The 12,449-nt window shown below is 48.3% G+C and overlaps 3 protein-coding genes across 3 annotated transcripts in view; all 3 read left to right on the plus strand.

Moving 5' to 3' along the window:
- The first annotated feature begins 2,728 nt into the window (after positions 1–2,728).
- LOC102036170 (feather keratin Cos1-2-like) lies at positions 2,729–4,586 on the plus strand. Its single transcript, XM_031065550.1, has 3 exons — positions 2,729–2,767; positions 3,819–3,920; positions 4,260–4,586. The coding sequence occupies exons 1-3, from the start codon at positions 2,729–2,731 to the stop codon at positions 4,584–4,586; spliced, it is 468 nt and encodes a 155-aa protein (XP_030921410.1).
- A 3,684-nt stretch (positions 4,587–8,270) lies between these two features.
- On the plus strand, positions 8,271–9,191 carry LOC102037183 (olfactory receptor 6F1). The gene has a single exon (XM_005431266.1). It carries the CDS (start codon positions 8,271–8,273, stop codon positions 9,189–9,191), a length of 921 nt encoding a protein of 306 aa, XP_005431323.1.
- A 53-nt stretch (positions 9,192–9,244) lies between these two features.
- LOC102036340 (feather keratin Cos1-1/Cos1-3/Cos2-1-like) overlaps positions 9,245–12,449 on the plus strand; it is a 4,216-nt gene continuing 1,011 nt past the window's right edge. The window contains 1 exon segment of the mRNA XM_005431261.3: positions 9,245–9,279. Coding sequence (XP_005431318.2) covers positions 9,245–9,279 — 35 coding nt within the window.

The raw sequence follows: 12,449 nt of genomic DNA on the forward strand, positions 1-12,449 counted from the left end.
CGCTCTTCCAGCAAGGACATCCCAGCGAGAATCAGTTGGCACAGCTTCAGCTGCAGCCTGAGGCAGCAACAGGGCCCTGAACCAGGAGATGGAGCAGCTTCCCCGAGCTCTCTCTGTGCTCAGGGGCTGGAAACAGCAGCCAGGGATTTTCTGTAGATGGCAGTGAGGAGGCTGAAATGTTCCAGCAGCTGTTTGTAGCCTAGTCTCTTGTTGCAGAGAACTTCCAGAGTCTGTCTAGTCTGTGTTCCTTGTTTCCTTTCCACAGGTGGTTCCAGGATTTTCTGGGAACAACTTGGGCAACAGAGGCCAGTTCACTGCCTGTTCTTGGTTGTTTGATGTCACCTCCAAACTTGTGGAGAGTGTCCTCCTTCCCACTATTCACAACATTCATGGTAACATGCAACACTAGTGATCCTACTGCTGACCCCTGAGGGACCCCAGAGCTGTCTGCCAGCTGGGGTTTCAAGCAATGGCCACAATTTTTTGGGCCTGGTAGGCCCGACAATTTTCCACTCACCTTACCCCTCTCTTACTGATCCTTTTTGTCACAAATATGGTCACAAAGGAAGGGCAGCAGAGGAGGCCACTGCAGCTGTTTTCTCCCACAGTGCTGCATAAAGGGGAGCAGTCACCTCTCTTGAGCTCCTGGCAACACCTGGTTTAATGGAGCTGGAGACACTGTTGGACTTCTTTGACACAAGGGAATTTGCACTTTCCTTTTCAATTGCATGAGTTTCCAATCAGCCCGTTTCTCCTGCTTGCTGAGGTCCCTCTGGATGCTGGCCTGACTCTCTGATGCATAAACCTCTCTTCCCAGTTTGGTGTTGTCTGCAAACCTGCTGAGGGTCCACTCTGTCCCATCAACCACACCACCAGTGAAGTTGAAAAACAGGACCCATGAAGTCCTGACCATTTGGATGCACCACCAGTCACTGGTCTCCAACTTTATTTTGTGCTGCTGATCACTGATCCCTATGCCTGGCCAGTCAATTTTCATTCTCCCTCACTGTCTCATCCAACATCAACAGCTTCTCTGTGAGGCTCCTACAGGAACCACACAAAGTGTCAAAGGCTTTGCTCACATCCAGGCAGAGAAGATCCACCATTCTTTCTTCCTCACCATTCTGTCATATCACCACAGCACTTTGTCAAGAAGATCAAGCATAACTTCCCCTTGGTGAATCCACACTGACCCGTCCCTGGTGACTTTCTCATCCCTGACAAGCCTTGATTAGGAGAGCTTTCCAGGACTACCTGCTCCATCACCTTCTAAGGGGCTAAGATGAGGCTGAGAAGGCTGTAGCTCCCTGGGTTCTCCTTTCCCCCTTTTTGAAGACACAAGTGGCATTTGCTTTGCTCCAGTATCCAGTCACCATGCTCAGCTGAATGTAACCAAGAGTGACCTGTCAATGACAGGAGCCAGTCCCCTTACCACTTGTGTGTACATTCCAACAGGGACTAAATATGTGCAGTTTGCTAAGGATTCACTGCCCTGATCTTCCATCAAGGACGTGTGTTCCCTGATCCTGACTTTACCCCCAGTTTACATCTGGTATTCCTTAAGGCCAGTCTTGCTAATCAGGACTGAGGCAAAGAAGGCCTTCAGCACTTCAGCTTTTTCTCTATCCTGTGTCACCAGGGCCCTTGTCTCATTCAGCTGCAGTCCTACACTTTCCTTACTCTTCCTTTTGTCACCTTTGTCCTTATGGAAGCCCCTTTATTATGCCATTTGCCTTTTCTTCTTACAGCTGAATAAAACCTTCCAGCTTTTCTCCCCCTTTCTGTATCCCTGGTGCATGACAGGAGAAGGCAAAGCCAGCCACCTGAATTGTCCTGGGCTCTGTGTTTGGTGGGATACAGTCAAACCCAGGAATAAGGCCACTTCTTTGAGACCAAGGCCCCTGAGATCCCAATGGAGTGACCCAGACTGACATAATTTACTTTTAATGGATTCCTGCAGCATGTGGCGTGAGTCCTGTGCTGACGCTGATGTGTTTTGATGCAGAAATGCTTGGGCCTCTCATCTTGTCATGCAAAAGATGCCTTCATTGAGGAATGTGCCAGAAATAAAGCAGGAAGTGAAAACACAGCAATTTAAGAAGCCAAACCACAACTCACAGCATTAAATGAGATGGTTTGCATTCAAGATGAATTTGTCAGAAAATTATCACCTCCAGAAGGGATACCTCTGGCAGCCTGAGTCAGTAAAAGTCCATGGTGAAAGCCAGCCCAGCTCTGTTCTCTCTCATCCCCTTCTCTTGCCTCCTTCTCCTTTGGGAATTAGGTCAGTCTGAAACCCTTTCTCCTTCTTTGCTTTCTCTAAAAGGAGATCTCACCCCAATGGACCACTCAGCTGATTCCAGTGGTCTTCTGTGATGGTTCTGTTCTATCACTCCCTCTGCTCAGCTGGACAGAGGAGAGAAAATACAGGAGGCTTCTGGGTCGACATAAGGACAGGAAAGATCACTCATCAATTACCCTCATGGGAAAACCCAACTCACATCGGGGAAATTAATTTGATTTATTGCAATCCAGTCAGTGTAGGGCAATGAGAAATAAACCTAAAATCCAAAACCACCTTCCCCCCCCACTGGTCCCTTCTTCTTCAGCTCAACTTCACTGCTAATTTTCTCCTCTCCAAATGACAGGGATTTGGAGTTGTGGTCAGTTCAACATGTCTCTGTGGCTCTTTTGTGCTTAGGAGAAGGAACTCTCACACACTTGCCCTATGGCCTATGGGAGACAGTACCCCCAAATCTTCTCCAATGTGAATTTTGCACATGGGCTACAGTTCTTCACAAGTCCTGCCTGCAAACCTGTGCTAGCATGGGCCTGTCACTCATATGGCCACAGGCCCTGACAGGAGCCTGATCCAGCATGAGCTTTTATGGGGACACTTGGAGCACCTACCTCCCGTCTTCACTGAGATCCCTCACTGAGGGTTGTTTCTCTCACATTGTCTCTCCCCTCTCTTCCGGCTGCTGTTCCACAGTAGATGTTTTCTCCCTCCCCAAACATGTTATCCCAAAGGTGCTTCCACCATCACTGATGAGCTCAGCCTTGGCCAGTGGTGGATGAGTCTTAAATCCATCTGGTGTTGGCTCCCCCACAACCAAAACCTTGCCATGCAGCCCAAATCCAGAGGGTGCAAGGCAAACAGAGCTAGGCACTTCTCTGAGGGGCCCAGTGATGGAACCACAGGAAACAAGCACAGGCTGGAACACTGGTGTGAAACATAGGAAAGCCCTTATTGTTGAGGGTGACCAAGCACTGTCTCACATTGCCCAGATGACTTGAGGATTTTGCCTTCTTGGGAGGACAAAAGGAGAGCTCTAAGAGCAAGAGAATGAAACCCAACAGTGCAGCCCAAATGCCTGAGATTCTGAACACAAATGAACAGTGGAGCAAGTTGGGAGGAATGGAGGAAAGAGACATGGCATATCATATCATTTTGCAATGATATCATGGCATATCTTTAGGTGACCAGTCAAGGGTTGAAGCCCTGGGAGCAGCTGCACCCCTTGCAATCAACAAGGCCACAGGCAACATCACCAGTGAGCTCCAGGCCAATCTCATTTCCCTGCATGCATCCATCCAGCGCTTGAGCGGAGGATTCTGCAGACACTGACACATTCCTGCCCTGGAAATCCTGAGGCGTCCCAATCTCAGGACTCAGAAGAAGCCTCCATGAAGAAACGTCTATGAATAAGCCAGGAAATGAAAAGGTGGCAACATGGAAAACAAGCACCCAGCCCATGTCATTAGCTGGGATGCTTTCCATACATCATGAGCACCTTAAGAAATTATCACTTTCATAGAAGCCACCTCTGGGCCTGGGGCAACCCAGAGTGACTATAAAAGCCAGCCAGAATTCATGCTCTCTCATTCACTTCTCCTGCCTCCTTCTCCTTGGGATCCAGGTAAGTCCAAAGCCCTTTCCCCTGTCCTTTTCTGGAGAAGCAGATGCATGTTCCTATAGCCTGTGAGAGGTCTTAGTGCTGCTGCTGCTGAGGGGTCAGAGAAGAACTAAATTCTAACTTAGTGTCAGGATTTGGCTGAGGGAGCTCTTTATTGAAGACATTGCAACTTTGCAGTACTGTGTCAGGATGAGGCTGAAAACTCCTTTCTCTCATTACCCAGTTTCTCCCTTCTGGCTTAAGCAGGTACCATTGCAATTCTTGCAGCAGGATGATAGATTCGCGGCTGATGGCTCCTCACATGTGCCTGTGCTCTGCTTCCTTCCCTTCCCTCTCTCTCAGGTGCATCTGCAGCCCCAAGCCATGTCCTGCTACACCCGGTGCCAGCCCTGCCAGCCCTGTGGCCCCACCCCACTGGGCAGCAGCTGCAATGAGCCCTGTGTCAGGCAGTGCCAGGACTCCACCGTGTTCATCCAGCCCTCGCCCGTGGTGGTGACCCTGCCTGGCCCCATCCTCAGCTCCTTCCCACAGAACACTGTGGTGGGATCTTCCACCTCTGCTGCTGTTGGCAACATCCTCAGCTCTGAGGGAGTCCCCATCAATTCTGGGGGCTTTGACCTCTCCTGCATCACCAACCGCTACGGTGGCAGCCGATGCCGTCCCTGCTAAAGCCACTGGTGCAGCCCTCACGAGGACCCCCAGGAACCCAGAAGCTGATGCTGGACTGAGGACAGAGCTCCTGGCCATCAAATTCAGAGATGCTGAGCAACCAGTGCTGCCCTTCTGAAGGAGGGCTGGTGGGGCTCTCTGAAACCATGGCCAGTGTTTGCTTTCCCTGCCTTTCTCTTCCACCTCTCTCTTGTCTTCCATACTTCTGGACTGTAAGACTTTCAGAGCCTCTCTGGGGGATCTGCTAACCCCTGCCTGCTGTAGAGCAGGCAGATGGATGTCCCCTTGGCTCCCCAGTGTCTGCGCCAAAGTAGGCCCAGACTTGCTGCAGTTGCATGTGGTCTCTCACCACCACCACCAGTAGCCTCCTCTATAAGGGAACTAATTTCCCACTTCAGTGACAATAAAGCTTTCTGCATCTCATCCTCGGCCTCCCTGTAATCCTTTTTTGGTGTCCTTGTCTCAAGTTGCTGAGACCAAAAGATGTTGCCATGGGTGGTGGAGGAAAATGTGGGGACACAAGTAGACCATTGATTATTCCCAGAGGAAGGGGAGGGTGGGAAACACAGAAGTGGGGCCCATTCAGGCACTGTCCCTTGGAGCTGAGGAAGACATCCCTGACTTCTCCACAGACAGCAGGGATCAGGCTCAGCCTTCCAACATTTCTGCTCAGATATGACTCCTTGGTCTCAGAGTATGTCCTGCAGATGGGGAGTACAACTCATCTTCAGGGCACTCTGTAGACTCTTCCCACAGTCAGTGATGGGACATCAGGTCACCCAGGGGACTTACCCCATCCCAGAGCAAAGCAGGTGTGCCAGGAAATGGCAAGAATCATCTTTCTGGAGACACAAATCCTGCAGCTGACCAGTGATGGCCTCTGAACTCCCCAGCTGGGACAAGCTCACAGCAGGGCCTGCATTCCTGGTCATGTGTGCATGGCTTGCTTCATTAAGTGATCACAGGTGAACCCACAGGTTCCAGCACCTCCATCCCATGGCTAAACCCCACATCCATTCCCATGGATAAGACAGATAAATAGCAGGGAGGTGGCTTCATGGTCTGCAAATAGGCTCAAGCTGAGAACTTTATTGCCATTAGCTGCATCTCCACCTCAAACCAAGTAGAGGTCAGTTTTCTCTCAACCACACTGAAGCCTGGGACACAGGACTTGCAGAAATGTCTCTGCCAAGTCCAACACCTGTGTGGTGATCCTGGACAGTGCAGACAGACTCTCTCTGGAGGTGAATCTAACTCAAGATGTCTAGAGGATGAGAAGTGTGTGTATTTGTGTGTGTGTGTGGTCTAAGCCAGCTGACTAGTTTATCTTGAGTGTCAACAGAAAAAATAGGTATCTAAGGCCTGTAAAAATAGGTGTCTAAGGCCTGATCTGTAAGGGATCATTTTTTGTAAGGGTTGAACTAAGGCTTGAGAGCGACTATTTCTCTCAGCTGATGATGAATGGAGCAAAGATGAGTACCTCAATAGAAGACACCTTTTCTGGAGTCAGGGGAAATCAATTTTCCTCTACTAATGTCTTGTCGGATTTTGAACTTAGATCTTGAGTTCTTCAGTTAAAGCTCAAGACAGAGGCCTTAACTGCATTTAAAGGCTCTGAAATGAGGTAGGTGAGTCCTTTACTGTCTCTGTATTCATGTGCCCATAGTTGCCTTTAGTTACTTCTCACTCTGGAGGCTTCACGACCCCCTTAGTACTCAGCACTAAATGTTTGACTCCAGTCTCTTGGAACATGACTATTTCAGGCATTCCCATGCCAGCTGAGTTCCTGACAAGGTTCTCATACCACAGCTGCAGGTAGGAGGCAAACACTCAGCCTAGCAGCCACTTAGGGAATTGCATTGCTGTTCTTTAATTGGCCTGTGTGAGGAGAGAGTACCATTCATCTCTGACAAGCCCATAAGGCCTCCCAGAGGTCAAATTCCCTGGAGCACACCAGAGGGAAAACAGAAAACAGTCTCCAAGGTGCGGCCAGCTGGAGCTTCATTGTGTTAATGAGGTGGGTGTGGGGATGTTCTTATGCTAATGATGCTGGCGACTCTCTGGTGCATGATCTCATTATATGAAGCTAAGCTGGAGAGAGTTTACACTTTGTGTGTGTGCACACAGAGCTTCCTTCAGTGGAATTACAGTGGTGGCAGTGAGAGGGAAGAAGATCAGGAGTGGAAGCTGTCAGATCCTACTGGATGGAGAGGAAACCAGGTCAGGCAGTTGCCATCAGCTTGAAGTGAGTCAGCAAGGGGAGAGCTGCTCATCCACACATCTTCACCTGAATCCAGAGTTCCCCACAATAAATCTACAATAAATCTTTCCAATGCTCTCCATTAGCCAAGGGGACCATGGCTACCTTGGGAGGATGGTGCATGAAAAAATGTCATTTGGATCATTTCCACTGGCAAATCTGGTGAGTGAAGCCTGCCCAAGATGTGTAGCACAGACTTCCGATGCTTTGCATGTTTAAGGAGAGCTGGTTTAAGGGAGATTTCTTTACTCTTCAGGTACATGAGATTTCTGGTATATATTGTTGTGGAGGAAGATAGGAGAGAAAGGGATTATTCAGGTGGTGATTTAGTCCATCTGTCTTCCACATCCACCTGAAAATATGTTTTCTCTAGAGAACTAATCAAGAATTTCCCCTTGTCTGCAGGAACAGTTCAGCAGAGCTACCTTTAATGGGATTCAACTCAGAGGATTTTGCCTCCAGTCTCTGAGGCTGAATATCTCTGCCCAAGTTGAGATGTCTAACATCCAAGTGCTTACTAGACTCCTGCCTTAGACCTCAGAGACAACCTGGCACTTCTAGAGAGCTTTTAGCCATGCTTTTAAGACAAAATGAGCTATGTCTCCCTCATGCTTTTTCTCTCTCTATGAAGAAAGAAGGGGGTAAGCTGAGGAGCTGAGATAGGAATATTTTATTTCACCTTAGATATTTCAGCTTAGTCAGCAGAAATCCTTCCTCTGACTCTGAAATGGCAAAATTGCAAAGAGGTGGATCACACCCCTAGCAGCTATGCTGAGAAGCAGACATCAGTGAGGGAAATAGAGGTATTTGCAAAAGCTTCCTGTTCTCAGGCTTAGAAGAAAGCAAATATAGGAGACCTTGAGTAGTGACTGGCATAGCAACCTGCTGCCCTGCGTGGCTGCAGCTCAGTCTCAATGCTTTGTAATAAACTGACATAGAAGAGGTGGGAAAATCTCTTGCAGTGTCACATTATCGTGACAGTATTTGTATTCCTCATTTGATGAAACCACACCTCAGTATTGCCTGCCTCGGAAACTACAAGTTATGTTATTGCCTTGCTATTTGTAAGAGCTTTTTCCATAGCTCGAGTGCCTCAGCCTGGTGTCCATATTTTCCTAAGTGGGATTTTTATCTCACAGAAGTGACTACATTCCCCATGCTGTGAAGGAGATGCACAATCTGATAAATACTTCTCCAAGTGCTCATTTGTTGGGGTACACCTGATTTTCAGGGTTAGATCTAGTTGTGTTTCATCAGGGGAGGATTTCTATGAAAATTTTAACATTAGAAAAGTTGCCATTTTTCCATGCTGTGCACCAACTGCATTTTCAGGGATAGTGATTTTTGTTTTCACTACTTGTAGCATGCAAACATTCACAGAAATTTTTCTTTCTTTGCAGACAGACCTCAACACTTGGAAGGACATGGCAAATAGGACGAGTGTAAAAGAATTCATCCTTCTTGGCTTCCCAGGGACATGGCGATTCCGAGTCTCCTTTGTGGTGGTGTTTGCACTGATGTACACCCTGACAGTGATAGGTAATGCATCCATCATAGCCCTTGTGTGGAGAAGCAGCAACCTACACACCCCAATGTACTTTTTCCTCTGTAATCTCTCCTTCCTGGAGATCTGGTACACTACAGGTGTTGTTCCCAAAGCCATAGGAGTCATGCTGGGGACTAGCCAGACCATCTCCTTCAGTGTCTGCATCCTCCAGTTGTTCTTTCTTCTCTCTCTAGGCTCCACTGAGTGTTTTCTCCTGTCTGTCATGGCCTATGACCGCTACCTAGCCATATGCTGCCCCCTGAGGTACAGCTGCCTCATGAGCAGTGTCCTCTCTGTCCGGCTGGCACTCAGCTCCTGGCTGGGAGGATTTTTGGCCATTTCTCTGCTGGCCTTTCTGACATCCAGGCTGACTTTCTGTGGGCCAGATGTCATCAATCATTTTCTATGTGATATAGATTCCTGCCTTGCCCTCTCCTGCAGCGATACATGGCCTGTGGAGCTGGCAACCTTCCTGGTCTCCATAATTGTTGTGGTGGCCTCCTGTGTGGTCACCTTGGTCTCCTACATGTACATCATCTCTTCCATCATGAGGATCCAGTCAGGCCATGGCCGGAAAAAGGCCTTTTCCACCTGCTCTGCCCATCTCAGTGTTGTCACCATCTGGTATGGCTCCACCATGTTCCTGTATGTCAAGCCATCAGCCCAGAACTCCCTGGATGTGAACAAAATCGTGAATACCTTTAACACAATGGTAACTCCTTTGCTGAACCCCTTCATTTACACGCTCAGAAACAAAGAGGTGAAGCTCGCTCTGGGACGGGCTTTCCAGAAAAAGTGAAGTGACTTTTCACAGGGCATCAGTTGAACAAACAGATTCACCCCTGCCCTCCCATGACTTCTGCCCTGCAGAAGATCCCCTCTGAAGTGTAGGTCTGTGTGGACATCCCAGGCACTGAGAAGCCACCAATGAGCTCATATCACCTTACAGCCATCTCCGGCTGGGCTGAGCCTCAGTTCTGCGCTCCCACCCCCCTCTGTTCATTCCCAGGTAATTCAGAATGCCTCCCAGCCCTTTAAAGTGCTGTGCTTGGAAAGGGTCACAAACCCTGTCCATAAATGGTTCTGTAACAGAGCTGGAGGAGTGGTACTCCCACAGGTTTCTACCCCAGTTTGCCAGGTGCTTAATTTTGTCAGGGTTTGTCTGAATCTCCTAAAGAAATCCCAGCAACTTTAGGAAACATTGCTTTAGGAAGCAGACACGTGTTTCTCCACTTAGCCTGATGTTCTGTGATGTATCTAGGCCAGATTCTTGTAGCTATTTCATCAAATCATACTCTGATTCAAGATAAAATTTGGCAATGTCTGATATCTCTACTTATAGCCATTTTTCCTAGCATAAGACTGCAAACAAAATTTGCATAATTCCTCTTCTTTCCTCTCCTTAGTAACTCTGAATATACTCTCTTATTTTTAATTAAAATTATGCAAAACGGTGTGCTTCATTCTAGATGTGTCAGGGCATTTCCACATCTAAAACCCCACATCATTTTTAGCAGTACATTGTTCCACCCATTTTGGGCTTTGTTGTGGAAAAACTTTAATGTGATTGGCAAAGCACTCAAAGTGCAGAGCTGTGGAAGGCTGGCTGGGAAGCGAGTCTCTCTTTGGGAGGACATTAGCACTTCCAAACAGCACTTGCTTTTCCCCTCCCAATTTTCATTTCAGAACAGATTAACCATGTTCTCAAAGCTTTTCTTTTTGCGCACTGACAGTGAGGATAGTCCATGTAACCACTTCATAATGAGGAGGGATCAGCTCCTCATCATGGTAAACACACCTTTATGGAGAGTGTGGGATTCATTTCACCTGAGCGTAGAGCTCTCCAATTGAGATGATTGAGTCTGAACTGAACATCTGATCCTCCCTTATAGAAGCAATGGCACTTCTGGGGGAGATTCACAAACCTCCTGCATCCACCTGGGCACTTGGCACTTAGTCCTGCATCCAGACCTAGGCACCACTGCCCAAGGCACAGGCTGATTCCCACCCTTTGTCTGCTGTGCTCTTTTTCAATGGCATTTGGGAAAATGCCTGGGACAGTAGAAAGAGTCTGAGACTGGGTTTGTCCTCAGACAGACATCACTGCTTGTCATTTCTGCCTAGGAATGATTTATTTTAGAAAGAATTGTGTATTTGGAGTGTTGAATCCCTCTACAGTCCTGGAAAGCAACAAAAAGCAGGATCAGAAATGTCCAAGAAATCCAATACACAGCAGAGTGTCTGAGACCTGCTGTGAATTCCTCATCAACACTGCTTAGAGCCCTCTGAGATAAACAGCAGCATACAAGGCCTCACACAGGGCTGTCAGAGCAGATCCCTGTCACTTGGGAGAGGCAGGCTATGCTGGAACAGCAGCAGAAAAACAAATGTGTACCCTGAGATTTCTCAGGCAAAGGGGATGATGCTCCATGATCAACAGATTCCAATTCAAAGGGTGGGATCCATCTGGAAACTTAGCACCCTTGAGCTGAGTTTCCATAAGAAGTGCTGTAGTGGGGCTGCCCAAAAATAGGTCCCCAAACCCTTCCTTTAGCTCATGGGAGGAGAGGAGATCACTGAGGTGTTACCAGCTGCTGGACAGAGAAACTGGCACGGACTCAGGAACATGGGAGCTCCCTCCAGCACGGGTGATTTCCCTGAAAAGGAGAGACATTAAAAATAGTGGGACCACTCTCTGGCAGTGGATGAGTGCAGGATGAATCTTGTCCAGAGTCTGGCTAGTGGCTGTTTTCCACTTGCTGGTGCAGGGTAAGGAAGAGCCCTTCCCATCTTGGGCTTCTGTGACCACAGTGTCAAAACTGTAAGGTTTTAATGAGGCCTCCCTACCAAAGGCCTCATTCTCCAGCTGTGGCCACCAGTGGAGGCCCATGGAGATGAAACAGGAAGAAGAGCCAGCAGGTTACTTGCTCTGAGAATTGCAGTGCTATTGTAAGCAGAGAACATTGGCAAGGCTCATTTGGCTTGTTTATGGTGTAGCCTCCAATATATCTGCCCCAAATCAGGTTTATTGGACAGTTTTTATCATCAAAATCCCTGGATCTAGAAGCAACTGTGAAAGTCACACGAGTATGTGGTGCTTTACAGCACCACAGCATCCACTTCCAGGGATGGGACAGCCAGACCTTCTCTGGACAACCTGTGCAGGGCCTCACCACCCTTAGAGGGAAGAATTTTTTCTTAGCAACTCGTACAAATCTATCCTGTTTCAGTGGGAAGCCATCCCCCCTTCTCCTGTCACTCCATGCCCTTGTAAAAAAGTCCCTCTCATTGTAAAAAAGAGAGAGTTCATCTTTCTTGTATCCTCTTTGCGCACTGGAATGTGATTTAAGGTATCCCCAAAACCTTCTTCGGGCTAAACACATTCATCTCTCCCAGCCCTGTCTCCATAGCAGAAGGGCTGCAGCCCTCTGAGCAACTTTGTGACCTCTTCTAGACCTACTTCAGCAGCTTCACATTGGGGACCCCAGAGCTGGACACAGCACTCCAGCTGGGGTCTCACAAGAGCAGAGAAATGGGGGAGAACCACTTCTCTATAGCTGGTAGTCAGTCTTCTTCTGAGGCAATACAATTCTGGGATACAATTCCAGGGCTGCGTGTGAACGTTGCAGGTCATGTCCAGCTTCTCATTCACCAGCACACCCAAGTAGTTCTTGGTGGGGATTCTCTCAGTTTATTCATTACCCATTCTGTGTCCATCCTTGGGAATGACCCAACCCAAATTCAGGACCTTACACTGGGCCTTCTTGAGCTTCATGAGGATTTAATGGGCCCACCTTTCTGTCCTGATGAAGTCTAGGTTGTAGGAGCACAACACACTGTGGACTCTGCTGAGGAGACCTGGGGACAACTGCAGCAGGGCTGGAGCATTGTGAGGAAGGACAAGGAGCCAGACAAGGCCATGACATTTTCTGTGCTGTACAAAGAGGGCATGAGTTAAAACAAGCCAGAATTTTCTCCTTATAGCACCTTAGGGTAAAAACCAGTTGCAGAGTCGATGGACACAGGGAGGGAAGAAGTGACCATAGGAAGGGAAAGA

Source organism: Geospiza fortis, unplaced genomic scaffold (assembly GCF_000277835.1).
Source record: "Geospiza fortis unplaced genomic scaffold, GeoFor_1.0 scaffold1373, whole genome shotgun sequence".
Classification (NCBI taxonomy): Eukaryota; Metazoa; Chordata; class Aves; order Passeriformes; family Thraupidae; genus Geospiza; species Geospiza fortis.

Excerpts from the sequence above, each read along its gene's own strand:
- LOC102037183 (XM_005431266.1), top strand. The coding sequence starts at position 8,271 with ATGGCAAATAGGACGAGTGTAAAAGAATTCATCCTTCTTGGCTTCCCA.
- LOC102036170 (XM_031065550.1), top strand. The coding sequence starts at position 2,729 with ATGGCCTATGGGAGACAGTACCCCCAAATCTTCTCCAAT. Across the intron at positions 2,768-3,818 it reads ACCCCCAAATCTTCTCCAAT|AAGCCACCTCTGGGCCTGGG; the intron begins GTGAATTTTGCA and ends TCACTTTCATAG. Across the intron at positions 3,921-4,259 it reads TCCTTCTCCTTGGGATCCAG|GTGCATCTGCAGCCCCAAGC; the intron begins GTAAGTCCAAAG and ends CCTCTCTCTCAG.